This window comes from Puma concolor, chromosome D3, assembly GCF_028749965.1.
Source record: "Puma concolor isolate L17-30 chromosome D3, mPumCon1.1.hap2, whole genome shotgun sequence".
Taxonomy (NCBI): Eukaryota; Metazoa; Chordata; class Mammalia; order Carnivora; family Felidae; genus Puma; species Puma concolor.
The window spans coordinates 28,711,981-28,737,367 of NC_141678.1; the positions used below are offsets into that span (position 1 = coordinate 28,711,981).

The 25,387-nt window shown below is 44.8% G+C and overlaps 1 protein-coding gene across 3 annotated transcripts; it reads left to right on the top strand.

Annotated features, from left to right (window-relative positions):
- Positions 1-9,168: 9,168 nt before the first annotated feature.
- Positions 9,169-25,135, top strand: ZNF74 (zinc finger protein 74). Of its 3 annotated transcripts, XM_025933373.2 has the most exons (5): positions 9,170-9,671; positions 10,063-10,148; positions 21,070-21,196; positions 21,644-21,739; positions 22,468-25,135. In XM_025933373.2, exons 1-5 carry the CDS (start codon positions 9,638-9,640, stop codon positions 24,129-24,131), a joined length of 2,007 nt encoding a protein of 668 aa, XP_025789158.1. In that variant the 5' UTR covers positions 9,170-9,637; the 3' UTR covers positions 24,132-25,135. The 3 variants fall into 3 exon arrangements, with proteins under 3 accessions (XP_086538423.1, XP_025789158.1, XP_086538422.1); XM_086682297.1 differs by lacking the exon at positions 21,644-21,739 and having other exon boundaries at positions 9,169-9,671; XM_086682296.1 differs by lacking the exon at positions 9,170-9,671 and having other exon boundaries at positions 9,692-10,148.
- The last annotated feature ends 252 nt before the right edge of the window (positions 25,136-25,387 follow it).

A 25,387-nucleotide genomic window follows, 5' to 3' on the forward strand; every position in this document is an offset into this window, starting at 1 on the left:
CTGTACCTGTTTTTATAAATAAAATTTTATTGGAACACAGTCACATCTATTTGTTTATATATGGTCCATGTCTGCTTTCATTGTATGAAGGCAAAGTTGAGTAGTTGTGACACAGCCTGTATAGCTTGTACAGCTTTTAGGGCTGCTATAAGAAAACATCACAGAATGGATCAAACAACCGAAATTTAATGTCTCACAGTTTGGGAGGCTAATGTCCAAGATCAAGGTGCCAGTGGGTTTGGTTTCTTCTGAGTCTCCTCTCCTTGTCTTAGAGATGGCCATCTTCTTGCTGTGTCCTTACATGGCCTTTCCTCTGTGCACTTATCCTTGGTGTCTCTTCCTCTTCTTATAAGAACACTGGTCCTTTTGGATTAGGGCCCCACCCTATGACCTCACTTAACTATAATCACATCTTGAAAAGCCCTGTCTTTAAATATAGTCACATTGGGGTTCAGGGATTTGTTTTAATTTGTTCAGATTGCTGTAACAGATATACTGTAGACTGGGTGGCTTAAAACAACAGAAATTTCTCACAGTTCTGGAGAGTGGAAAGTCTCAGGTCAAGCTATTGGCAGAGTCAGTGTTTGGTGAGAGTCCATTTCCAAGTTCATAGATGGCCATCTTTTTGTTGCGACCTCACATGGTGGGAAAGATGAGGGATCTCTCTGGGGTCTCTTTTATAAGGGTACTAATCTTATTGATGAGACTTTACTTTCATGACCCAATCACCTCCCAAAGTTCCCCACTTCCTAGTACCATTACTTTTGAGGTCAGGATTTCTTTTTTTTTTTTTTTTTTTTAACTTTTTTTTTTTTTTAACGTTTATTTATTTTTGGGACAGAGAGAGACAGAGCATGAACGGGGGAGGGGCAGAGAGAGAGGGAGACACAGAATCGGAAACAGGCTCCAGGCTCCGAGCCATCAGCCCAGAGCCTGATGCGGGGCTCGAACTCACGGACCGCGAGATCGTGACCTGGCTGAAGTCGGACGCTTAACCGACTGCGCCACCCAGGCGCCCCATTTTTTTTAAGTTTATTTACTTATTATTTTGAGAGAGAGCATGTGCAAGTGGGGGAGGATCAGAGAGAGGGAGAAAGAGAATCCCAAGCACACTCTGCCTGTCAGCATGGAGCCTGATGCAAAGCTCAAACTCATGAACCTTGAGGTCAGGACCTGAGCCAAAGTCAGATGCTTAACCAACCGAGCCACCGACATGCCCAGAGGTCAGGATTTCAACATGAGTTTTGTAGGACACAAACATTCAGACCATAGCAGGCTTCAACATGTATTTGGAGGGAACACAATTCAGATAATAACAAGCCTGTGAAACCTAAAATACTATCTAGCCCTTTACGGAATAAATTTCCTGAACTTGAGGGTGTGCATAATAAACTATAATATGTCAACATTCTACACTGTATACAAATATCTTTAAAAAAGCAAAGCTTGTAAATTAGGCAACACAATAGTCCTAAACTGTACTATATAGAGAACTTACTTGTTTTGTAATTGAATTGTTTTGCAAAAACTAGAGAAGGTATCTTTTTCCTGAAAAATAGAAGGCAGAAGTGTTTTTCTGAAGATAATTTTATGTCTTCTCTAATTGATTATTTTTGTAGCAAACGCTGTTAAGGTAACCTCCTATTTCTCCCATTGGTGAAAGTGAAATCCCCCACCCTGCATAATATAAGACAGCTAAATGCATGACACCTGACACTGGCCTGATGCCTGAAAGAAGTTTATTACTCACATATATTCACAGCTGAGGGAAAGAAACCACACAAACACCACGCGTAGGTTGCACTCAGGAACAGAGCAAACCATTAGGAGTAATGGGAGGCAGCAAGAGAGTGAGCTGTTACCTGGTTTCTACCAGAGAATGTGATTAGCTCCTGTGAATAATTCATGGGCTAGCAGGGTGAGGTGAGGATAGGACAATGATAGTGAAACTACAACACCTTAAATTCATATTATACTACTTTACAGAAAACAAAGTTATAATTTCATTTACTCCCCTTTACCTGGATTTACCTGGATTAGGAGCCTTTCCTGTCGGACAAGGAGCATGTTGGCAAAAGCAGAGGAATCCACGTTTTGGCCTGGGGGGCCCTGTGTGGCTCAAAGATGTTCAGGCAATGTGTGAAATTTTAATTCTTACACACAACATTAGAAACAAAATTTGTCAGGGGAAACTTTCAGTCTTAGACTACCAATCTAATTTGCCTTACCACTAGCAAACCCTCATTACACCAACTTTTTCACATAACTTTTTCAACTTCATTCTTCTTCCAAATAATCCCAACCTTTTTTGATCCTTTGCTTTTCTGTTAAAATTTTAAAGTGAGCCTGTCCATGTCTACCCATAAAAAATGTCTTATTTTCTCAAATGATTTTTTTCCTTATCGAGGACATTTTTTTCTCATTTACTCTGTTAATTAAGCTAATTACATTGACTGATTTTGAAATGTTAAACTAATTCGCATTCCTTGAATAAACTCCACTTGGTCATGATATATTATCCTTTCTAAAGTATTGCTGGATTGGATTTGCTAATATTTGAAGACTTTCACTTCTGTGTTCTTGCGTCATTGTTCTGTAATTTTCTTTCTTTGCAATGTTCTTGTCAGATTTTGGCATTAGGATTATTTAAGCCTCTGAAAATGACCTAGGAAGTGTTCCCTCCCCCCTTTGTTTTGTAAAATACTTTCTGAAAAACTAGTATAATTTAGTCCTTACATGATTAGTGGAATTCACGACTTGAGTCTGAAATTTTATTTCTAAGAAGGTTTTAAATTATAATTTTAGAGGGTTTCTGTTTGTTTTGTTCTGTTTTATAGGGCTATTCAGATTTTTTTTTTCTCTGTCTGATTTGGTAAGATCCATTTTTCAAGGAATTGTTAATTTTATCTAAGTTGTCAAATTTGTTAGCAATTTGTTGTTAAATTTGTTAATAATACTCCCTTATTATCCTTTTAATGCCGAAAGTATAGGTATCTCTTCTGTTTCACTCTTTATATTGGTAATTTGTGTTGTCTCTCTTTCTTGGCCAGTTTTACAGGGGGTTACCAGTTTTATTCAACTTTTGAAGTATTCTGCTTTGGCTTTGTTGATTTTCATTATTCATATGTTTTCTATTCCATTGATTTCTGCTCTTGTTTTTTACTTTCTTTGGGTTCATTTCTTGTCATTTTTAGTAGCTTAAATTATGTTTTCTAACCTTTTTTTTCTTTTCTAATATATGAGTGTCCTCCAAGTACTGTTTTAGCAGCATCTCATGAATTTTGAAATATATTTTCATAATTTATCTTAAAATATCTTATTTCCTGGGGTGCCTGGGTGGCCCAGTCGGCTGAGCGTCTGACTTCAGTTCAAGTCATGATCTCACGGGTTTGTGTGTTCAAGCCCCATGTTGGGTTTGTGCAGATAGCACAGAGCCTGCTTTGGATTCTCTGTCTCCCTCTCTCTCTGCCTCTCCCCAACTTGTGCTCTCTCTTTCAAAAATAAACCTTAAAAAATTTATATACAATTTTTTGTCAGGTTAGCTAAGATACAGTGTATACAGTGTACTCTTGGCTTGGGGAGTAGATAGCCGTGATTCTTCACTTACATACAACACCCAGTGCTCATCCCCAAAAATGCCCTCCTCAGTGCCCATCACCTATTTTCCCACCCCACCAAATTGTTTTAACTAAAAAATATTTTATTTCCCTTATTTCTTCTTTGATACATGGTTATTTGTAAGTGTTATTTAATTTCCAAATATTTGGGGATACTTTAAGTTATCTTTTTGCCTTTGATATCTATTTTAATTCCATTGTGCTTTGAGAAAATCCGTATGATTTCAATTATTCTGACATTATTAAACTTGTTTAACAGGACAGCATTAGTCTATCTTGATGTATGTTTCATATTAATTTGAAAAGAATGTATCCTGCCGTTGTTGGGTAGGGTGCTCTGTACATGTCAATTAGGTCAAGTTCATTAATGGTATTATTTAATTCTCCGAATTCTTTTTTATTTGGCCTATGTGTTCTATCAGTTGCTGACAGAATTTTTCAAATCTCCTTGAAATGTTTGCAGATGTGTCTATTTCTTCTTTTACTTGTGTAAAATATTTATTTAATGTACTTATTACATTTAAATTTTTGATTTAATGTATTTTGAAGCTATATTTTTAGCTGTATAAACATTTAGGATTATGTCTTCAGGAAGAACACACTCTTTTATCACTATTAAATGTCCTTCTCAATATCTGGTAATACTCCTTATCTTTAGGTCTACTTTTTCTGATCTCAGTAGCCACTCCATCTTTCTAGTGATGATTGTTTTTCACAAAATAATTTCTTTGCATCCTTTTCCTTTCTATTTCTCTGTGTCTTTATAACTAGAGGGTATCTTTTATAAAGAGCATATAATTGCATCTAATTTTTCTTGCAGCATGATAATCTCTGCCTTTTAAAAAGATTTTATTTTTAAATAATCTCTACATCCTTTGTGGGGCTTGAACCCACAACCCTGAGATTAAGACTTGTATGCTCTACCAACTGAGCCAGCCAGACACCCCAGTATTCTATGTCTTTTAGAGAGTGTGTTTAGTCCACTAACTTTAATTATTGGAACAGTTTGTTTCATGTTTACTATCTTTGTTATGTCTTTGTCCCTTAGCTTCTTTGTTCCCTTTGCTTCACCTTTTATACCTTCTTTGGATGAATCAAGGAATTTTTAAGGTTCAATTTGATCTCATAAGTATACCTCTTGCATATTTCTTAACAGTTGCATTACAATATGTGTTTTTATTTTATCACAACACCTTAAATTAATATTATACTACTTTACAGAAAACAAAGTTATAATTTCACTTACTCCCCTTTATGCTATTATTGCAATTTGTTTTACTTCTTCATGTGTTATAAATCCAACAATACTTTATTATGTTTTTGCCTTAAACAATTTATAGATTTTTTAAAAACTTTAATTTTCTTTCATCCAAAAGAAATTCATTGACATCTGCATACTGCCTTTAATGAATTCTCTCAGGTTTTGATTTTCTGAAATATCTCAATATATATTGCTTTTAACTTTTAAGTAAGTTTTGTTGAACATAGAATTCTTAGTTGACAAGTAGGGTTTCTTTGTTTTTCTTACACCACTGTGAAGATTTCATTTAATTGTCTTCTGGCTGCCATCATTTCTGATGAAAAGTCATCTGTAATTACTTTTTATTGTTTCCCTACTGGACTGTCTCTTTGTTGTTATTTTTGCTTTCCATCCTTTGTTTTCAGCAGTTTCACTAGGTTTCACTAGGTTCTTTTTTTTTAATGTTTTTATTTATTTTTGATACAGAGAGAGAGAGACAGAGCATGAGTGGGAGAGAGGCAGAGAGAGAGGGAGACACAGAATCTGAAGCAGGACACAGAGCCCGCTGCAGGGCTCGAACTCACAGACTGCGAGATCATGACCTGAGTTGAAGTCGGACGCTTAACCGACTGAGCCACCCAGGCGCCCCTTCTCTAGGTTCTTCTTTATGTTTGCCCTTTCTGGAATTCCTGAAGTTTTTGGATTTCAGGGTTAATGTCTTTCCTCAGTTTGGGGGAGTGGGGAGGAATATGGCTGCTATCTCTTAAGATAATTCTTCTGCTCCATTCTTTCCTCTCCTTCTAAGACTCCAATTACATATGCATTAGATCAATGATTCTCAAAGTGAAATGTAGTATAAGAACTTCTGGAATTCTTCAAGACCCTTTTAAGAGATCCACAGGATAAAAACATTTATTATAAGAATATTCTCATAAGCATTCAATGTAGTTTTCTAGAATCTGTATGATGTGTGATATCACAAAAGATTGAATGCTGAAGCACTTTTGAAGATCCAGCTGTCTTCTATTATATTAAGGAGATTTGCATACAACACACACAAGTCAAATGGTGCCACTCTTCTCACTACTTCTGTTTTGGAAAATATAGTATTTTTATTTCATTTTTAAAATATGTCATTTATGTTAAAATGTGTTATTGGCTGTGTGCCCCCTCCCCAATTCATATGTTGAGATCCTAATGCCTGATCTGTGAGAATGTGACCTTACTTAGAGATAGGGTCTTTGTAGAGGCAGTCAAATTAAAATGAGGTCTTTAGAGTGGGCCCTAAGCTAACATGACTGGTGTCCTTGTAAGAAAGGGAAATTTGGAGACAGACACACACACAGGAAGCATGTCATGTGAAGATGAAGACAGAAATTGGAATAATACTTCTATAAGCCGAGAAATGCAAAAGATTGAAGTAAGCCACCAGAAGCTATGGAAGTCATAGAACAGATTCTTCCTCATAATCCTCAGAAGGAACCAGACCTACTGATAACTTGATCTCAGATCTCTAGCTTCCAGAGCAATGAGACATTATGGTATTTTGCTACAGCAGTGCTAGGAAACTAATACAGCATGTATTTGGCTTATTGTTTTTTAATGAATTAATAAATATTTCTAAAATTCTTCAGTGAACTGAAGAGCTCTTTATACTCTTAAAATTACTGAGAACTCCAAAGGGTTTTTGCTTATGTGAGCTATATATATATATATATATATATATATATATATATATATATATATATATATATATATAGTTATATATATATAAACTGAGCCAACTGAGCCACCCAGGTGCCCCTAAACATTTTTTAAAATGTATTTAAATAATAGAACCATTCTGGAAGCCCTCAAACTCTGGACTATGTGTCATTAGCCCACTATCTGCTTGAGATTCATTCCTCTGTGCAAGTTTGTAGCTGCTATTGGCAAGAGGATTAGTCTGACAACAAGCTACCTATACAGGTACTTAGAGAAGGTATTTAGGTTATAACACCAAACATTAATGTAATAAGACATTATTAATGTGTTTTTGTCTGTAAAATCTCCCATTTTAAAGAGTTTTTTAAAATTAAAGTATTATTGACATACAATATTATATTATTTTCAGGCATATAACATAGTAAGTTGACATTGGTATACACTGTGAGATTTTTACCTTTAAAGTGGCATATACACCCATATTTCTTTGGAATTTCACATGGCCCTGCTAATGAGCCCTCAGGATTTCACATGGATGACCCTCAGGAGTCAGAAAGTAACCTAGGATATCTCTCTATCTAAGAGTCTTACAGTACCTATTCTCTATTAAATGCCTTTCACAGCTCCAGAATTCTACAGTCAGTAGAAAGCAATAACTGCATCCTCCAATCCACTTCTTTATTTTAGACTGGACACATCCCTGTAGCTACTGTCTTGTTACTTTTCAGGACTGGTAGGCAGAGATATGAGTGGACAGCACACTTAATATGGAATCCCTGGGATGGTACTGATTTACAGTCACACAACCAGATCCATGAGACCCACAGTGACATAAATATGTACACAGGAGCAAAGATACATAAAGATACACACACTGATGAGCACTGCAGGTACACACAGACACACTGAGTGACATACAGAGTAACATATACAGCATACACACACTCATAACTGGACCTGTGAAACCCACAGATTTACAAAGGTGTGTATCTACCCAGACACAAACTAGAATTGTGAGAGAACAGCCACACACATACAGGTTTACAGATTCACCTGTACAAGACATACACACACTGTTACACAGAACACAGACACAGATGATTCTCTGAACCATCCACAAATAGTTACAGGCAAAAACACACAGAGGGGCACAGGAGCAAATACACACATAGTCATTCACTCAGACCTGTGAGACATACACACATACACGAGCACATATCTATACAGACTCAGACCAGACCTGTAAGTCAACAGCTATATGCCATCACATACAGAATCACACCAGACTCACAAGCCCACAAGTGCAAATTACACTTCCATGTACAGAAAGCTTACACACATACACACATCCAGACACATACCAGAACTGTAAGAGAGCAGCAGATACAAGCCCGCAGTCCAGATTGCATGCATACACTCTTTCTCAGAGGCACACCCATATACACACACACACGAGAAATGAGGCAAGAAACACACAGAGTCAAAATGAACATAGGGTGATTGTGCAACAGATACAAAGAAACAAGATCTGTAAGACCCACAGAGACACAAATATATATACACAGGTTCACCTATACACAAGGACTCACACGATAACCAGCCCTATAATACAACAACCACTCACCACCACACTCACAGATTCACAACCAGACTTGTGAGATTCAGATAACACAGTCTCACACCCACCCAGGCTTTTGCCCTGGGGTTGCTATTGAACACTGTCTGCACTGAGCACAGCTCGCTGGTGTCAAATGAAACCCTGTATGTGGCCAAGCCTACCTGTAGTCAAGGTAGGGGTCTGAAAAGTTTCCAGTCTGCCTCACCCCAAACTAGCTCTCAGGAACCTGGTAATAAACTTCTTTCTGGAGTTACTCGGCCTGGGTTCAAAGCCTGGCTCTTCATCCTCCTGGCTGTGTGACCTGCGACAAGTTACCCCACCACGCTGTGCCCAATTTTCCTCATCTCTAAAACGAAGGTAATAATATTTACCAAACCTCACTGAGCTGTTGTGAATGTTCTGCCAGAAAAAGATGTCAAGCTCTTTCCAGGCAAGAAAGGTGCCTGGCATGTTGTTGGTCCTCAATAAATATCGACATCATCACTGTGATAAAGTTACGGGACTGTGCCAGAGCTGTGCCACAGCCCAGATCCTCCTTTCCAAGCTCCTAAGGGTGGGCAGTCCCACCAGGGCTCGGGCTCTCCCTTCTTCGGGGTCCAGGGTGCAGGCCACCACCTCTAGGATCCCTAAGACCAGAGGCCTGAGGATTCGCAAAAATGAATGTGGGTCGGAGCCCACCCGACTCCATCTGGAGGCATGGACGAACTGATAGGATATTTCCACGTTTCTGGGTACCGTCCTCTCACATCCCCAATGAGAGAGAGAGAGACACTCACTCCACTCATTCACTCACGCACCCACCCACCGAGACACAAGAGTGGGGCGGGGCCAGAGAGTTTAGTTGCTGCGCTGGGAACTACATTTCCCAGAAGCCTGTGCTTACAAAGCCGGTTCGCGTCGAGGTGCCAGGCAGCTCCGGGACCCCGACTGCATTCTCTCAATGGAGTCCGCGCCAGCGCGACGCAAAGGCTACCGGAAGTTGTAGTTCGCGTCCGGTCCGCGCAGGCGTACTTTCCCGCGGCGGTCGCTGAGCTGCTCCTTTGTGGTCGTGGGTCCGCTTTTGTGGGAGGCCGGCCCGCTTGCTCGCGCATCTGTCCGAGCGTCGGTCGGTCTGTCAGTCCGCGGAGGGGCCGTGTTCTACGCCCGCTGCCTCCGGACGGCTGAGCTTGAGGCCGGCCCTGGTCCCCCGACGCAGTGCCCCAGGTCGCGGGTGATGGGGCGTGAGCGCAGCCTCGGGTGTGTGGCGCTTGCCGAGCCAGCTTGACCCCGACCTTGAGGGGAACTCAGGAGTCTCCGCGTGCGTGGCCGTGCAACCGGGAGTGCGCGTGCAACCCCACGGGGCTCCCCTGCAGGCTGTCCCTGAGCCCCAGGAGCAGGACCCGCGCCTCTGGGCCTGGCCTGGGGCCCAGGAGGCTGCAGAGCTGCCCACGCCTCCGGGGAACACTGCCGAGGGGCGCCATGGAGACCCCTGCCCCGAAGCCCCAGGAGACAGGTACAGTTGACTCTTCTAGTCACTGGGTCTGTGGCCTTGCGCTTGAGACTGACACCCGGAGATGTCAGCCTAGTTTCCCAGAAGCACCTAGCAGAGTCAGGCCCCCGTGCGCACCCGTTTACTTCCACGTCTCAAGCATGCTGAAGAGGAAGGGAATGGCAGTATTCTTCCTTCTTGATTGGAGTGCCTGAGACACTGGCAGAATTAATCCCTGATGCCTGTCGGATTGTGTTGGATATTAGGGCTCCCTCCCTACCCCATCTATATGGGCTGTTCCTGACTTCTCTCTGATCCTCCCCCATGCCAGGGGTGGAGTGGGCTCTATTTAGTTCAGCCATGCGCCTGGTGGCTATGGGCAGAACAGCCCCTTTGACTCATTTCTCCTCCTCAGCTCTGCCCTCCCAGGAGCCTGCTCTTACCCTCAGAAAGAATCCAGAGGATAAATTGGGTCAGGGTCTCCTGGAAGCCAGGTCCGAGGTGAGTGGTTGTCTTTTTTTCCTTCTGAACATCTCGCTCTTTATAAAGGGGGTTGGCACTTTTCTTCTGCCCAGGATCTTCAAGTCATTCAAGGACCACCTCTCTCCCTCTCCCAATCTGGGGTGCCTGCTCTCCCGTCCTTAGGAAGCTCTGGGCAAGGGAACAGCTCTGGTAGAAGAGTCCAAGTGTGCCCTTGAAATGAGTGTCCCTTCCAGCCTGATTCAGCCCAGTGGGTGGGTCATTTGCCCAGCATTATAGCAGGAGCTCAGAGGAGTGGTTTTAGTGGAACCTAAGCACGTAGATGACAGCTCACCCAGTCACTTCAGTCACCTTCACATGCAGACCTGGGGGATGGCCCTCCTTGGGGAGAATTTTCTGGGATGGAATCAGGTAGGGGGGTGTGGAACAGTTGAAGGAAAGGCTGCATTGCAGCACCAGGGTAAGAGTGTTGGTAAGGGGGAAATGTCTGCATTTCCACTGTACGGACCCTGAAATGGGGTTGTCAAGGAAAAACCTGGAGTTTTAGCAGATTTGGGAGCTCAGCGAGGAATTGGCCCTGGGGCCACTTCTGCAGCTAAGTAGGGCCCAAATCCCTCCTTTCACAGACTCTGGGTTTTGTTTCTCATTTTGTTCTACCACCTAAACCACCCTCATCCTTCACAGTATTTAAAAGGGTACAGTTGATAAAGAGAGTGTTCAGTAGTGAGAAGGGCTGGAGGATGGAGGGTCCTTTGACTTTTTTAGGGTTTTGTGATTCTGTTAACCTCCCACTTGAAAGGGGTCTGATTACAAAAAAATAGAAGTAACTATAAAAACCATATTATGAGATGTGCCTAGCTTCTGTAATGTGTTAGAATGCTCTTTTGTTCTATAAAACACTCAAGATTGAAATGACTGTCAAATGCTGTATGTGATCTTTGATGGGTCAGAGATCCAAAAAATTCAATCAAAGGAAGTTTGGGACAATTGAGGACATTTGAAAATGGATTTATCTTAGATCATATAGTATCAACATTAAATTTCTTGGGTGTGATGATAACACTGTGATTGGGTAAGAGAGTATCCTTAGAATATACAAGGTGAAGCATGTGGGGTAAGATATGATGTTTGCAACTTACCTTCGAATGGTTCAATAGGAAGTGTGCATGCACTTGTGAGTGACTCCCTCAAGGTAGTACCTTTCTTGTTCATAGGTGTTATTCCTAAAGGATCAGCTTGTTAGATCCTTGAGTAACTGGTCCTCCTCTCCTGAGTACTCTTCTCTCCCAGCAGTCCCACTCAGACTCACAGTCAAGTGTTTTGCTCTCCTGGGACATCCCCCCCACCCCCACAGTCTTTTCTGACTTCCTTGCCAGTTTCAGTACCACACATTTGATTCCCACATCTTCCCCCTGGGATTTGTTTCCTATTCTACAGAATGAATGCACACCAGACATGGGCTTCTCCCAGTGGGTTGGGAATACCCCCTGATGGGCCTTCACAAGGCTCAGATCCTATCTTGCCCTTGCCTTTTGACACCCTCACACAGAAGCCTTGTAGCCTCTGATAGCCCCCTTTCTCCAACACCACATTCTGTTGTCTCTGGAGCTTGTTTCTGCCTATGTTTCTCCTTTCTTCTGCTAATGCCATGACCATTATGCTTCATCCCTGCCTGCCTCAGTTATGGGCATGTTCTCAGCATGTGTCCTCACCCCCAGTTTCTCATCTCCATGAAATACAGTGGGTTTTCTGAATCACATTTATTGAGGTATAATTTATATAAAGTTCTCCAATTTTAAGTACAGGATTTGATGAGTTTTGTTAAATGTAACCAGCACCACAATCATAACATAGAACATTTCCATCACCCAGAAAGTTCCTTCATACCCCTTTACAGTCAGTCCTCTCCCCCAATCCTGTGGCAGCCACAGTTTTGCATTTTTTAAGAATTGTGTATGGAAATACATAGTATGTAGTGTTTGGTTTCTTTTTAAAAAGATTTTTTTAATGTTTATTTATTTTTGAGAGAGAAACAGAGACAGAGACAGAGCATGAGTGAGGGAAGAGGGAGAGGGAGACAAAGAATCCGAAGCAGGCTCCAGACTCTGAGTTGTCAGCACAGAGCCCAATACAGGGCTTGAACCCATGAACCGTGAGATCATGACAGCTGAAGTTGGACTCTTAACCAACTGAGCCACCCAAGCGCCCCTAGTTTTGTTTTTTAAAGATTTTATTTTATTTTTTTTTAAGAGGGAGACCCGTGAGTAGGTAGAGGGGAACAGAGAGAAATCTTAAGCAGGCTCCACTCTCAGCACGGAGCCCAACGTGGGTTGCAGTCCCATGACCCTGGGATCATGACCTGAGCCAAAACCAAGAGTTGGACGCTCAACCAACTGAGCCACCCAGGCGTCCCTAAATATTTTATTTTTAAGTAATTTCTATACCCAACATGGGGCTCAAACCCATAACCCTGAGATCAAGAGTTGGGTCTGCCAACTGAGCCAGCCGGGTGCCCCACATAGTTTTTAGTTTCTAATTTCATTTAGCGTAATGCTTTGAGTTCATATCGTTACGTGAATCAATAGTTTGTTCCTTTTTATTGCTAAGTAATATACCATTTGTATTAGTTTACAAGGGCTGCCATAGCAAAGTGCTACAGATGGCTTAAACAACAAATTTATTGTCTCAGTTCTGGATGTTCAAGATCCAGATTTCAGCAGGATTGGTTTCTTCTGAAGCTGCTCTTCTTGGTTTGTAAAGGTACCTTCTCCCAGTGACTTCCCATGGTCTTTCTCTGTACATGTCTGGGTCCAAAGTTCATTTTATTATCAGGACACCAGTCCTATTGGATGATGGCTCACTATAATGACCTCATTTTGCCTTTATTATCTCTTTAAGGACCCTCTCTCCAAGCATGGTCATTTTTCTGAGGTACTAGGGGCTGGGACTTCAACATGTGAATTTGGAGGGGTCACAACTCAGCCCAAAAGACTGTATGGATATTTACAATTTGTTCATCCATCTGCTAGCTGAGAGATATTAGGTTGTTTCCAAGTTTTGGCTATTACAAGTAAACCTGCTATCAATATTTGAGTACAAATATAGATATTTGTACTCTGTTTTAAATTCTCTAGAATAAATTGTTTTAAATTCTCTAGAATAAATACCTAAGTGGAATTGCTGAGTCAAATAGTAAATATATGTTTAATTATCAATTTTATCGATCATTTCCAAGAGCCATCTTTTGATTTGATTTTCTCTATTGAATTTCTGTTTCCTATTTCATTGATTTTAGATCCATATTATTTCCTTCCTTTACTTATTTTGGTTTCTTTTTTTAAAATTTTAAAAAAATATTTATTTATTTTTGAGAGAGAGAAACAGAGACAGAGAGTGAATGGGGGAGGGGCAGAGCGAGAGGGAGACACAGAATCTGAAGCAGGCTCCAGGCTCTGAGCTGTCTGTACAGAGCCCAATGTGGGGCTCGAACTCACGAACCATGAGATCATGACCTGAGCCAAAGTCAGTTGCTTAACCGACTGAGCCACCCAGGTGCCCCTACTTATTTTGGTTTCTTAAAGTTGAAACTCAGATATTGATTTGGCACCTTCCTTCTTTTCTCATACACCCTCCGATGCTATAAATTTCCCTCTTAGCACTACCTTAGCTACATCCCACAAACTTTATGTTGTATTTTCATTTGTATTCAGTTCAAAATAGTTCCAGTTTCCATTGTGATTTCTTCTTCAACCATGTGGTATTTAGGAATGTGTTGTTTAATTTCCCAATATTTAGAGGATTTTCCAGATATCTTTCTATTATTGATTTCTAGTTTAATTCTGTTGTAGTTAGAGAAGGAACTTTTGTATGATTTGAATTTTTTCAAATTTACTAAGATTTATTTTATTGCTCAGAATGTGGTTTACCATGATAAATGTTCTATATGCACTTGAAAAGAATGTGTCTTCTGCTTTTGTCAGCTAGAGTGTTATGTGAATGTTAATTAAGTTGAATGATGTGTTAATCAATTGTTTTATGTCCTTACATATTTTTTGCTTATGTGTTCTATCAATTATTGAGAGAGATTATTGTTGAAATTACCAAGTATAATTGTGGATTTGTCTTTTCAGTTCTATCAGGTTTTTGCTTTATGTATTTTGAAGCTCTTTTGGTAGGTACATCTATAATGTTGTGAGCTTTTAATGAATTGCTGTTGTGATGATGACCATTACATAATCACATAGTGATTATTATGTAACATCTCTCTTTATCTCTGATGATGTCCTTTGCTCTGAAATCTGCTTTGTCTAATGTTAATGTAACCACTTCAGCTTTCTTTTGATTAGTATTTGCAGGATATATCTCTTCCCATTCTTCTACTTTTAAACTACCTTTGTCTTTGTTTTTCTTTTTTTCTTATTTGATGTTTATTTTTATTTATTGTGTATGTGTGGTGTATTTGTCTTTGTTTTTTTTTTTTTAAATTTTTTTTTCCAACGTTTATTTATTTTTGGGACAGAGAGAGACAGAGCATGAATGGGGAAGGGGCAGAGAGAGAGGGAGACACAGAATCGGAAACAGGCTCCAGGCTCTGAGCCATCAGCCCAGAGCCCGACGCGGGGCTCGAACTCCCGGACCGCGAGATCGTGACCTGGCTGAAGTCGGACGCTTAACCGACTGCGCCACCCAGGCGCCCCTGTCTTTGTTTTTTTAATGTTTATTTATTTGTTTTGAGAGAGAAGGATCATGCACAAGCCAGGAAGGGGCAGAAAGAGAGGGAGAGAGAATCCCAAGCAGGCTCCACACTGTCAGCATAAAGCCCAACACAGGGTATGATCTCACCAACCGAACCGTGAAATCATGACCTGACCTGAAATCAAGAGTCGGACATTTAGCCGACTAAGCCACCCACGTGCCCTTGTCTTCATTTTTAAAGTGGGTTTCTGTGGCTGACATATAGTTGGGTCTTAATTTTTTAATTCGATTTGACAATCTTTAATTTTCAATTGGAGTATTAAGACCATTCACATTTATTTATTTGTTTACTTTAAGTTTATTTATTTATTTTGAGAGGAAAAGAGTGTGTATATGCAAGCAGGGGAAGGGCAGAGAGAGAAGGAGAGAGAGAATCCCAAGGAAGCTCCACACCTGCAGTGCAGAGTGGTGGCTCAGTTTCATGAACCATGAGATCATGACCTGAGCTGAAATTAAGAGTTAGACACAACTGAATGAGCCACCCAAACACCCTAAGACCATTCACATTTCTTTTTTTTTAATTTTTTTTAATGTTTATTTATTTTTGAGACAGAGACAGAGCATGAACGGGGGAGGGTCAGAGAGAGGGAGACACAGAATCTGAAGCAGGCTGCAGGCTCTGAGCTGTCAGCACAGAGCCCAACGCGGGACTCGAACTCACAGACTGTGAGATCATGACCTGAGCCGAAGTCGGATGCTCAACCGACTGAGCCACCCAGGTGCCCCAAAGACCATTCATATTTAATATAATTATGGCTATGACTGGATTTACATCTGCCATTTTGTTATTTGTTTTCTATAGGTCTTGTGTCTTTTTTGTTTCTCCTTTATGCATTCTTATGAGGTAAACAAATACTATTTTAATATACTCTTAATTTCTCTGATTTTGTTAACTTATTTTTTCCTTTTAGTTGCTTTACTAGATGCTAGAGTGAATTTGACTTTGTTGAGTGTTGGCTTTTTTTTGGAATTCTTAAATATTTCTGGAATTTGTTCTGGGTGGGCATTGCTTAGTATTAGTTGGATCTTTCAAGGCTTGCTCTTTAGGTTTTGCTAAGGTGGAGCCAGAGAAGGCTTTAGTCTTGCGCTAATTTTGTCAGACCACTGAAGCTCTTCTCTTCTATGGACTTTTCTCAGTGCCCATTCAGCAGGAGGGCATTCCACTCTGGCTGGTGAGACCATAAACTACCCCCAACCTTGTGTGAGTTTTAATAATTGTTCTACCTACTTCTTTCTGGTGTTTCTTTTCCTGGTTTGGGGTTGTTTCCTCCCAGGCACATGCCCATTGGTCCTCAGTCAGTCTCAAGTGGATCCAGAGTTGTGGGTCCTCTGCTCTGGCATGTAGCCCTAGAAATTTTAATCACCTGGACACCCTAAACTCTGTTCTCCTTCAAGTTGGTGAGACCACAGGTTCTGTCCGGGTCACCACTCCCCACACTATAGTCTGGAAACTGCTTCCAGGTGGGAAGATCGGGTGGCTGTGGGGCTCATTTTGTTTCCCTTCTGTCAGAGGTCTGTTCTGAGCTGCGACTCGTCTAGTGTCTTGAATTCAATCATTGTTTCATACATTTTGCCCAGTTTAGCAGTTGTCTGAGGGAACAGGGCAAACCTGGTCCTTGTTACTTTTTTGTGTCTGTAAGCAGAACATGAAATGCAGTTTTTACCAGGCTGCTGCTTCTTCACTCTGCCAGCCCACACGCAGAATCTGTTCTTGTCCCTCTCTCCTGCCTTCCCTCTGTCCATCCTGCTGCAGAACACAGGCATCAGCACCTCAGAGCACGTGTCTTCATCCTCTGGCCACAGCGGCACCTCCCACTGCTCCTCATCCATGACGACAGAGCTCCGTGAGCGTGAAGTATCAGGACACGCCCCCTGCCAGAGCCTAACTCACCCCGTTTCTGGGCGCCAGCGTGCTCTGCTGTGGCCTGCCCCTTGTCTAATGCTTGAGACAGAAGACATCCCTGACACGATTCTGGACGCGGCACGTACTGCTGTTTGTTCTCTTCTCATAGAGCCAGGGCAGGGTCTCCAGCCTCTTGGTGTGCCCAGCCAGAGAGGCCGGAGATGGCCACGCGGGGACTGACAGACGCTGCGTCCTTTCCTTGGTACCTGAGACTGGGATACTTTCACCCTGCTTTATTTTCTCTTCAACCACAGGAGGCCCCACTGCTCCCAGTCTTTTCCCTAGCTGCAGGAAAACAGGCTCAAGGAAACTGGGTGGCCAGACCAAAATCATACTGCTAATCCCTGCCCTGCTTTGCTTTTCCTTCTTCTTTGAAAAGTAATTTTTTTTTAATTTACAAAACCAATATTTGCTGTGTAACAAAGTTAATAATCTTCTCCTTTCCCTGTACCTACAATCACATTTCCTTAAGACAGCCAGTGTCCTCAGTTTTGATACTTATTCTTCCACATCTCTTTCCTTGTTCACATGAGCAGCTTCCAGCGTATGTAGACATGGGGCTTAACCGTATTGTTTTAAAAGTGGGATCAGACTGTACACATTCCAGTGCTTCCCTTTGTTTTTATGGACGTATAATTCACATACCATAAAATCCGTCCTTTTCAAGCGTACAATTCAGTGGTTTTGAGTGTGTTCACAAGGCAGTGCAACTGTCAACCGTAGTCAGTTTTAGAACATTTCTATCGCCCCCAAAAGAAACCCTGTATCCATTAGCTATCACTCTAGCCCTCAGCAACCACTAATTTGCTTTTCGTCTCTCTGTATTTGCTTATTCTGGGCATTTCATATAAGTGGGATCATACCATATGTGGCCTTTTTTGGCTTCCTTCACTTAGCATAATGTACAACACATACCTTTGGATAGCTGCATTATTTTCCGTGGTCTGCCTGTAGGCGCCTACCCTAATTTAGTCAACCATCCTGATGCCTTGGTTGGTTGGTTGGTTTCTGGTAAGTACAGTGCTGGCAATACTCAGCCTTGCATTTGCTTCCTTATGTGCAGAAACTTTGTTTCTACAGTGTGAATACCCAGAAGAGTAGAACAATTCCCACTCCCACCAAAAATGCTTCCTCATTGCCAGGATGCCAGGTTTTAATTAGTGCTCCCCTGATAGGTAAAAAGTGTTACGTTATTTTGTTTCAATCTACGTTTTCCTGACCAAAAAAAAAAAAAAAAATCATTACTCTTTTTATATGTCCATTGGAAATGTGCAGTCTTCCTCCTTGAATGGCTTTTTCTTATTTTTAAAATTTTGAAACCTTTAAGCAGAGTAATAACAACACTCTGTGTACCTACTTTGCAAAATTAATGACTAAATTGTCATTTAAAAATCCAAATCCTTTAAAAAAGTAAAATATTGCAGGTAAAGGCAAGAGGTTTTTTTGCATCCTTCCTGGCCCCCCATCTTCTTCTTCCCCTGCCCTCCTCAGTCTGTGACAGTATCAGAGGATGGTGACGAACGGCAAACACCAAAGGGCACCTGCCATCTGCCAGGCACTCGAGTGTGTGCTTCACACACAGTAGTAATTCATTCAGTCCTCTCTGTGATTAATGACGTAGGTACTGTTAACAGACAAAGAAACTGAGGCACCCCCAATTCATAGAGCCAGGAAGGGCAAGAGTGGGTAGCCCACCCAGGCCATTGGGCTTAGAGCCTGTGCTCTCATCCGCCAGACAGTAGAGCTAGATGCACATCTGAGTATCTGTAAACTCCACGCGGTGCCGTGTGTGGTTCTAGACGGTACCGTGTCAGGCATCACACTGGCATGGTTTCCCTCAGCCTGCTTTTGTGCCCACCACACTGCTCTGAAGAGCTCCCCACAGGACGAGTTACTCCACCGTGTTCATTTTCAGTGCTGCACAGTTTTCTGTGGTATATTCATCCCTACCGGTTGATGGGCGTTCAGCGTGTTTCCAGTGTTTTCTCAGTTACTCGGGCTGGATAGGAATCTCAGAGTGAACTTCTGAGGCACAGGGAACACACACTCTCGGCTTCACTAGAGAAAGTGGAGCAGGTTTTGCCCTCCAAAATGGATGTCCCCCTGATACCTATCCAATGGTGTAAGACCATCTGTTTCCCCACGGACCAGCCCCCACTACTTACTTTCAGGCTTTAAACACTGTGCCTCTCTGCTGTGTGTGAAATGGTATTTTATTAATCATTTCTGTGTATCTAGTGTAGCTGAGCATCGCCTCATGTGCTTATTAGTCATTTGTCAGTGTTCTGTGAATTGTCTGCTTAAACCCTATGCCCATTTTCTTTCTTCTTTCTTCTTAGTGATTTGCCAGGGTTGCATGCAGAAAATGTAGACTTTCATGGAAGAAACGTAAATCGCCCCCTCGTGGTTTCTGGGTTTCCTGTCATGCTAGCCAGGGATTTAGGGAACTATCTCCCAGCAGCGCCCACATTTAGATCCTTGTCCCACCGAGACTTGCATTTTGTGTGTGTTACAAAGAGTGGCTTTATCTTTCCTACTGCGTTATGTTGGTGTTTGTCTGCGGTCGGGCTGCCGTAACAAAATACCACTGACTTGGCGGCTTAAACAACAGAAATGTATTTTCACACAGTTCTGGAGGCGGCAAGTCTGAGATCAGGGTGCCAGCAGGGTCCGGTTTGCTGAGGCTCTCTTCCTGGCTCTTGCTTCTCGGGATGCGCAGCAGGGAGAGAGATCTCTTGTCCTCTTCAAATGCAGCCACCAAGCTTGTCAGATCAGGGCCCACCCTTATGGCCCCTTGTAACCTCGGATACCTACTAAAGAGACCCTGGCTCCAAATACAGTCATGTTGGAAGTGAGGGTGTCCACATATGATTTCAGGTGGACACAGTTCTGTCCACAGCAATGGTGAAAACTGTCTAAAAGTATAAACCACTTTTTTTTTTAATTTTTTTAACATTTATTCATTTTTTGAGAGACAGAGCATGAATGGACGAGGGGCAGAGAAAGGGAGACACAGAATCCAAAGTAGGCTCCATGCTCTGTACTGACAGCACAGGGCCCAAAGCAGGGCTCAAACTCATAGACCGTGAGATCATGACCTGAGCCGAAGTCAGAGGCTTAACCGACTGAGCCACCCAGGCACCCCAAGCATAAGCCACTTTTAGAGCTGTTGGTCAAAGCTCTGGTGGTCCCTAAGGATGCCCCCACTCTTCCTGACCTCCTGGTAGGCAGAAGGCCTCATCTCAGGGCCTGACATTGTGCACCACGGTGCCTGACCATGGGTCCTGATGCAGGTCCAGGGTTTCCAGAGAAACCTGATATTACCCCTGGGAGCTTGGTTGCATGCCAGTCACTCCCAGCAAACACTTACAAGATGGGAGCCAGGCCTCCCCTGCTTGGTTTGTTCTTCATTGTTATGTCTAATGTAATGCCCTGTCTATGATTTAAGCCAAGATCCCACAGTACCTGTGTCTTTGAAGAAAGACACACCCTTGCCACCTTAGGTCAGCGCCCTGATGGGCCTGGAGAGCTTATATGCTGCTATCAAGGGGGATGCAGAGTGGAATTGGAACGTGAAGAGCTAGAGGAACATTGGGGATGCCAGTCTGGAGGCTCCAGAGCCGGTGAGGAGCCCCAGGCAGCAGAGGAGCCTGGGGTTCTAGAACAGGAGTGCCTGCACGTGTCAGTGACCACTGTTGGGGAGAGTGGGAACAGGTCAGGACATGAGCTGAGGGAGGGCAGGGGAACAGGGGTCTGGTGGGAAGGTGTGGGAGGCAGGCAGGCAGAACACAAAGTGGCTCCCTTGGTCCTTTGGGCCTGTGCTGATAAGTAGAGTTTCCTTCCTTAGGGTGTAATAATGGCTTCCTGCCCAAAGTAGGGTCCTTTTGCAATGGTGAGATTTGAATAGGGCTTCTGGGTTCTTTGTACTAGTCTTTCAAGTTCTTAAGCTTGACATTCTTAAGCCTGGGAAGCATAGCATCTTACCCAGAACTTACAGCAGCCTCCAGCCCACTGAGGCACCTGCACCAGGGCTGGCCAGTAAGCTTGGCCCTCCCAGTCCAGAAGGCCAGGGTCTGCATGGCCATTCCTGGTTCAGACGTGTTGTGTATGTTGGGCTATAGATAGATGGCATCTACAGCACAATCTTCCATACTCAGGAGAAGGTCACCCAAGGTTAACCCTTCATTCCTAAGGTCCTGAGTCGACATGTGGCTCCCTCAGAACCATGAACACAGTCTGAATCACTCCTGTCCTGAGTGAATGAGAATGTGTGTGTCATTCCAGGAATCGGTGACTTTCAAGGATGTGGCTGTGGACTTCACACAGGAGGAGTGGGGCCAGCTAGACTCCCCTCAGAGGGCCTTGTACCGTGACGTGATGCTGGAGAACTACCAGAACCTTCTTGCCCTGGGTAAGATAGCTCCTCAAGCTCAGCCTGCAGTCTGGGCATTCTGCCATGCCAATAGGTATTCCCAAGCCTCCCTTCGGTGCCAGGCCCAGATGCAGGAGATGTGGTCTCTGCACTGATGCTGGGCCTGGGCAGTGCATGGTAACTGCCAACATCCTTGCCTGGAGGTGGGGCTGGTCCCATGGTGGGGGCCAGAAGAGAGGGAGGAGATGGACAGGGGCCTGGGAGCCCAGCCTGCCCTGGAGCTTTCCAAGGGAGATACAGAGGGGAACATTAGTACCCACGGGGTCCTCAGAGTACGTGCTTCATTTGAGGTTCTGCATGTGAGACCCCCGTCCCCGGGGATGGCGCACACCTCTTAGTGCTGGGCTGGGCTGTTTCCTGGCGCTGTCCTGCTGTGGGGAGCCACAGCACTCAGAACCACACATACCACTTCCTCCCTACAAACAGGACCCCCAGTCTGCAAGCCAGATGTGATCTCCCACTTGGAACGAGGTGAGGAGCCGTGGTGGATGCCCAGAGAAGCCCCTGGAGGGGCTTGGCCAGGTGAGCAGGGAACACAATGGAAGGATGTACAGACCCTTGCCTCTCAGTGCTCACACCCCCGCCCCCGTGTGGTCCTGCTTCCTTCCTTCAACACATACGTTGAACACCAACTGTGTGTGGGCAACTGTGCTGGAAATTCAGTGGTAAGCAAAACAGGCAAAAACCTCTGCCTTCTACTGGCGAGAGACAGAAATAATGTCCACATCTCTGGAAACATTCAACAAGTGGCAAATGGACAGGGGGCAGGGAGTGTGTGGAACGAGGGCTTCACTCACCGAGAAGAAGGCAGAGTCAGCCTTGGGTTGGGAAGGGAGGGGGATCAAGGTTCGCAGAGGTGGCTCCAATGGAGATCATCCCCCTGGCATGTGAGGCTGACAGGAGACTGATTTAGCTCTTAAAGAGATGTACATACATCAGAGATGTACATACACACAGCAGTCGATGTTTCGATAAGTGAATCATGTCCAACCGCCAGACCCTGTGAGCCCTGCCCCTTTCCTGGGTCCCTGGCTCTATTTGGAATTTCCCATCTCCATCTTCCTCTGCCCCATCTCTTGTGGGCTTGCACCCATCTCACCCGAGATGCATGCCCCGAGCCTTGGCGTGCTCTGGCTGTTGGCCTCCCCTCTCTTCTCTGTGCTCACCCGAACCCCCGGCAGACCACAGCCTGAGTTCTAGTGCCAGCTCTCCGCATGCTTATGGAAGATTGCATTTTCTGTTTCTTACAGAAGGGGAGCCTGGGCATGAGGTGAAGGACGAGTCGTGTCAACAACAGGGTGTTCACAAGGAAGAGCCTTACCAGGAGCCCATCACTGAGCCACTGGTGAAGTCTAGCATCCACAGCCCCAGTCTGGGCAATGGGTGGGCCCGAGAGCGTCCGGCAGCCTCTCTGGTGAGGGGTGAGGCCACACTGCAGAGGCCAGCGCCCACCAGCTGCTGGGACATTTCCCTGGAGAGGCACCAGCAGGGCCATGAGGTGTCTGAGAAGGATTTCCCCTCTGGGCGTACCCTCTTCACCCCCCAGAACATTCCTGAAGAAGCAGACCCTCCTGATGGGTCCACCGAGGGCTTCCAGTCTGGTGAGGCGGCCACGAAGCACCGGAGAGCAGGCGCAGGGAGAGGCCCGTGCAAGTCCGGTGATCACGGTGACCGTCTGGCCCCAAGCAGGAGGCGGGTGGCGGCCTCTGGGGATGGCCTCTTCGTGTGCAGCGAATGCGGAAAAGCCTTCCGCCAGAGCTCGTCCTTGACCCTGCACCGGCGGTGGCACGCCCGAGAGAAAGCCTACAAATGCCACGAGTGCGGCAAGGCCTTCACCTGGAGCACCAACCTCATCGAGCATCAGCGCATCCACACCGGTGAGAAGCCCTTCTTCTGCGGCGAGTGCGGCAAGGCCTTTAGCTGCCACTCATCGCTGAACGTGCATCACAGGATCCACACAGGCGAGCGGCCCTACAAGTGCAGCGCCTGCGAGAAGGCCTTCAGCTGCAGCTCGCTGCTCAACATGCACTTGCGCGTGCACACAGGCGAGAAGCCCTACCAGTGTGGCGCGTGCGGGAAGGCTTTCAACCAGAGGACGCACCTGACGCGCCATCAGCGCATCCACACGGGCGAGAAGCCCTACAAGTGCAGCGCGTGTGGGAAGGCCTTCACCTGCCACTCGTCCCTGACTGTGCACGAGAAGATCCACAACGGGGACAAGCCGTTCAAATGCGGTGACTGCGACAAGGCCTTCAACAGCCGCTCGCGCCTCACGCTGCACCAGCGCATCCACACGGGGGAGAAGCCCTTCAAGTGTGGCGCGTGCGGCAAGGCATTCAGCTGCCACTCGTACCTGGTGGTGCACCAGCGCATCCACAGCGGGGAGAAGCCCTTCAAGTGCAATGAGTGCGGCAAGGCCTTCAGCTCCCACTCCTACCTCATCGTGCACCAGCGCATCCACACCGGGGAGAAGCCCTTCGACTGCAGCCGCTGCTGGAAGGCCTTCAGCTGCCACTCGTCCCTCATCGTGCACCAGCGCATCCACACCGGGGAGAAGCCCTACAAGTGCGGCGAGTGCGGCAAGGCCTTCAGCCAGAATCACTGTCTCATCAAACATCAGAAGGTCCACGCTGGGGAGAAGTCGTTCAGATGTAACGAGTGTGGGGAAATGTTCGGCTGGAGCGCCCACCTTGCTGAACACCAGAGACGACACAGCGAGGAGAAGCCCTTTGCCATTCAGTTCAACAAGCACTTACTGAGCACCTACTACGTGCCGGGCAGCCTGCTGGGCACGGGGGGCACGGGCGTGAGTGGCGCGGACCCACTCAACGCCCTGGACGTGGCAGAGCTCTTGTGCGTGGTGCAGCCCTCGGCCAGCAGGACTTTCCCGCTGGGCGGCAAACCTGGAAATTAGCATGGCATGCTGGTTGTCGTCAGCCTCGCTGCTTCCCCAGAAAGCACTGCGGCTCAGATCCACGTGCCTCAGATACAAGACTGGCCCTGCCGCCTGTGCCCATCTCCCCACGCGCTGGGACACCTCTCTGAGCGGTCGGCACCACCCTGGGAAGGGCTGCCCTATAGGAGGGAAGACGTGAGGGCCATTTGAGGATGTCCTGTCGTCCTGCTTTCCTTGGGCTTGCAAGTCACCGACCTGGGGAGTAGGTCTTACCTGAGGACAAAAACAAGGTATATTGATCATTGTGTCCTTGGGACCGGCTCCTGGCATGATTTCGATCAGGAATTTCCTTTGTATGCTGTTATGTTTAGAATAATAATAATGGTAATAATAGAAACAGAGTAAGTATGAACGCTATTCTTTCCAAGTGAACATTATTCTGTTCTGGGAGAGGAGAATAATCTTCACTGGTGGGGGTTTGGGAAAAGGCAAATTTCCCGGCCTGGCTTCATTGAAGCAGCTGTACTGCTGGTGACAGCACCTCCGTCTCAGAAGCCCAGCATTAGCGTAGCCAGGTCCTGACACACCAGCTTCGTCCTGGTGGGAAATGGTGAGCACACAGGCGGGTGCCCGGGGTTCATCCAGGGTGTGGTGTTGGGGATAGATGTGTCTAGAAGCACGCCTTCACCCAGGCTGGCCAGTCTGCCCGCAGGGCCTCCCTCTGCTCACCGGTTCAGCCCTGTGGGAGGAGCCCCTCTGAGGGGACCTGTCCCCCTGCTGTCTTCAGAGGTGGATGGCGTTCATCTGGAATTAATGTTTATTCCGCACAGTCCCAAGCAAATCCAAGCTGCTTTCTCAGTGATAATACTTTATGTTTATAGAGAGAGCTATAGTTTATGGAATGCTTTTTAGTATACTTTTTAAATTATGGCAGCAAAATGACCACATTTCGGGAAATGTGGAATTAAGGAAAAGACTCCCATAATTGCTAATAAAACTGCATTTCGCACTTTGATACATTACCTTCTGCTTGTTTCAGAGTGGATTTTTACGTTACTGCAAACATAGTGTATATATCACTTTAATCTTTTTTTCCCACCTACTGCCTAGCAGAATTTTTTCCCAAGTAACTGCACTGTCCTTGGAGTTATATGTGTTTTAAATGGAGGCATAATGTTCTATTAAATATTCTTTTATTGGATGTTGAAGTTATTTCCATGTTTTCACTATTATAAATCATTTCACAGTTATAAACTATTCTTCATAGAGCATCT

Excerpts from the sequence above, each read along its gene's own strand:
- ZNF74 (XM_086682296.1), top strand. The coding sequence starts at position 9,972 with ATGCCAGGGGTGGAGTGGGCTCTATTTAGTTCAGCCATGCGCCTGGTG. Across the intron at positions 10,149-21,069 it reads TCCTGGAAGCCAGGTCCGAG|GAATCGGTGACTTTCAAGGA; the intron begins GTGAGTGGTTGT and ends GTGTCATTCCAG. Across the intron at positions 21,740-22,467 it reads CCCTGGAGGGGCTTGGCCAG|AAGGGGAGCCTGGGCATGAG; the intron begins GTGAGCAGGGAA and ends TGTTTCTTACAG.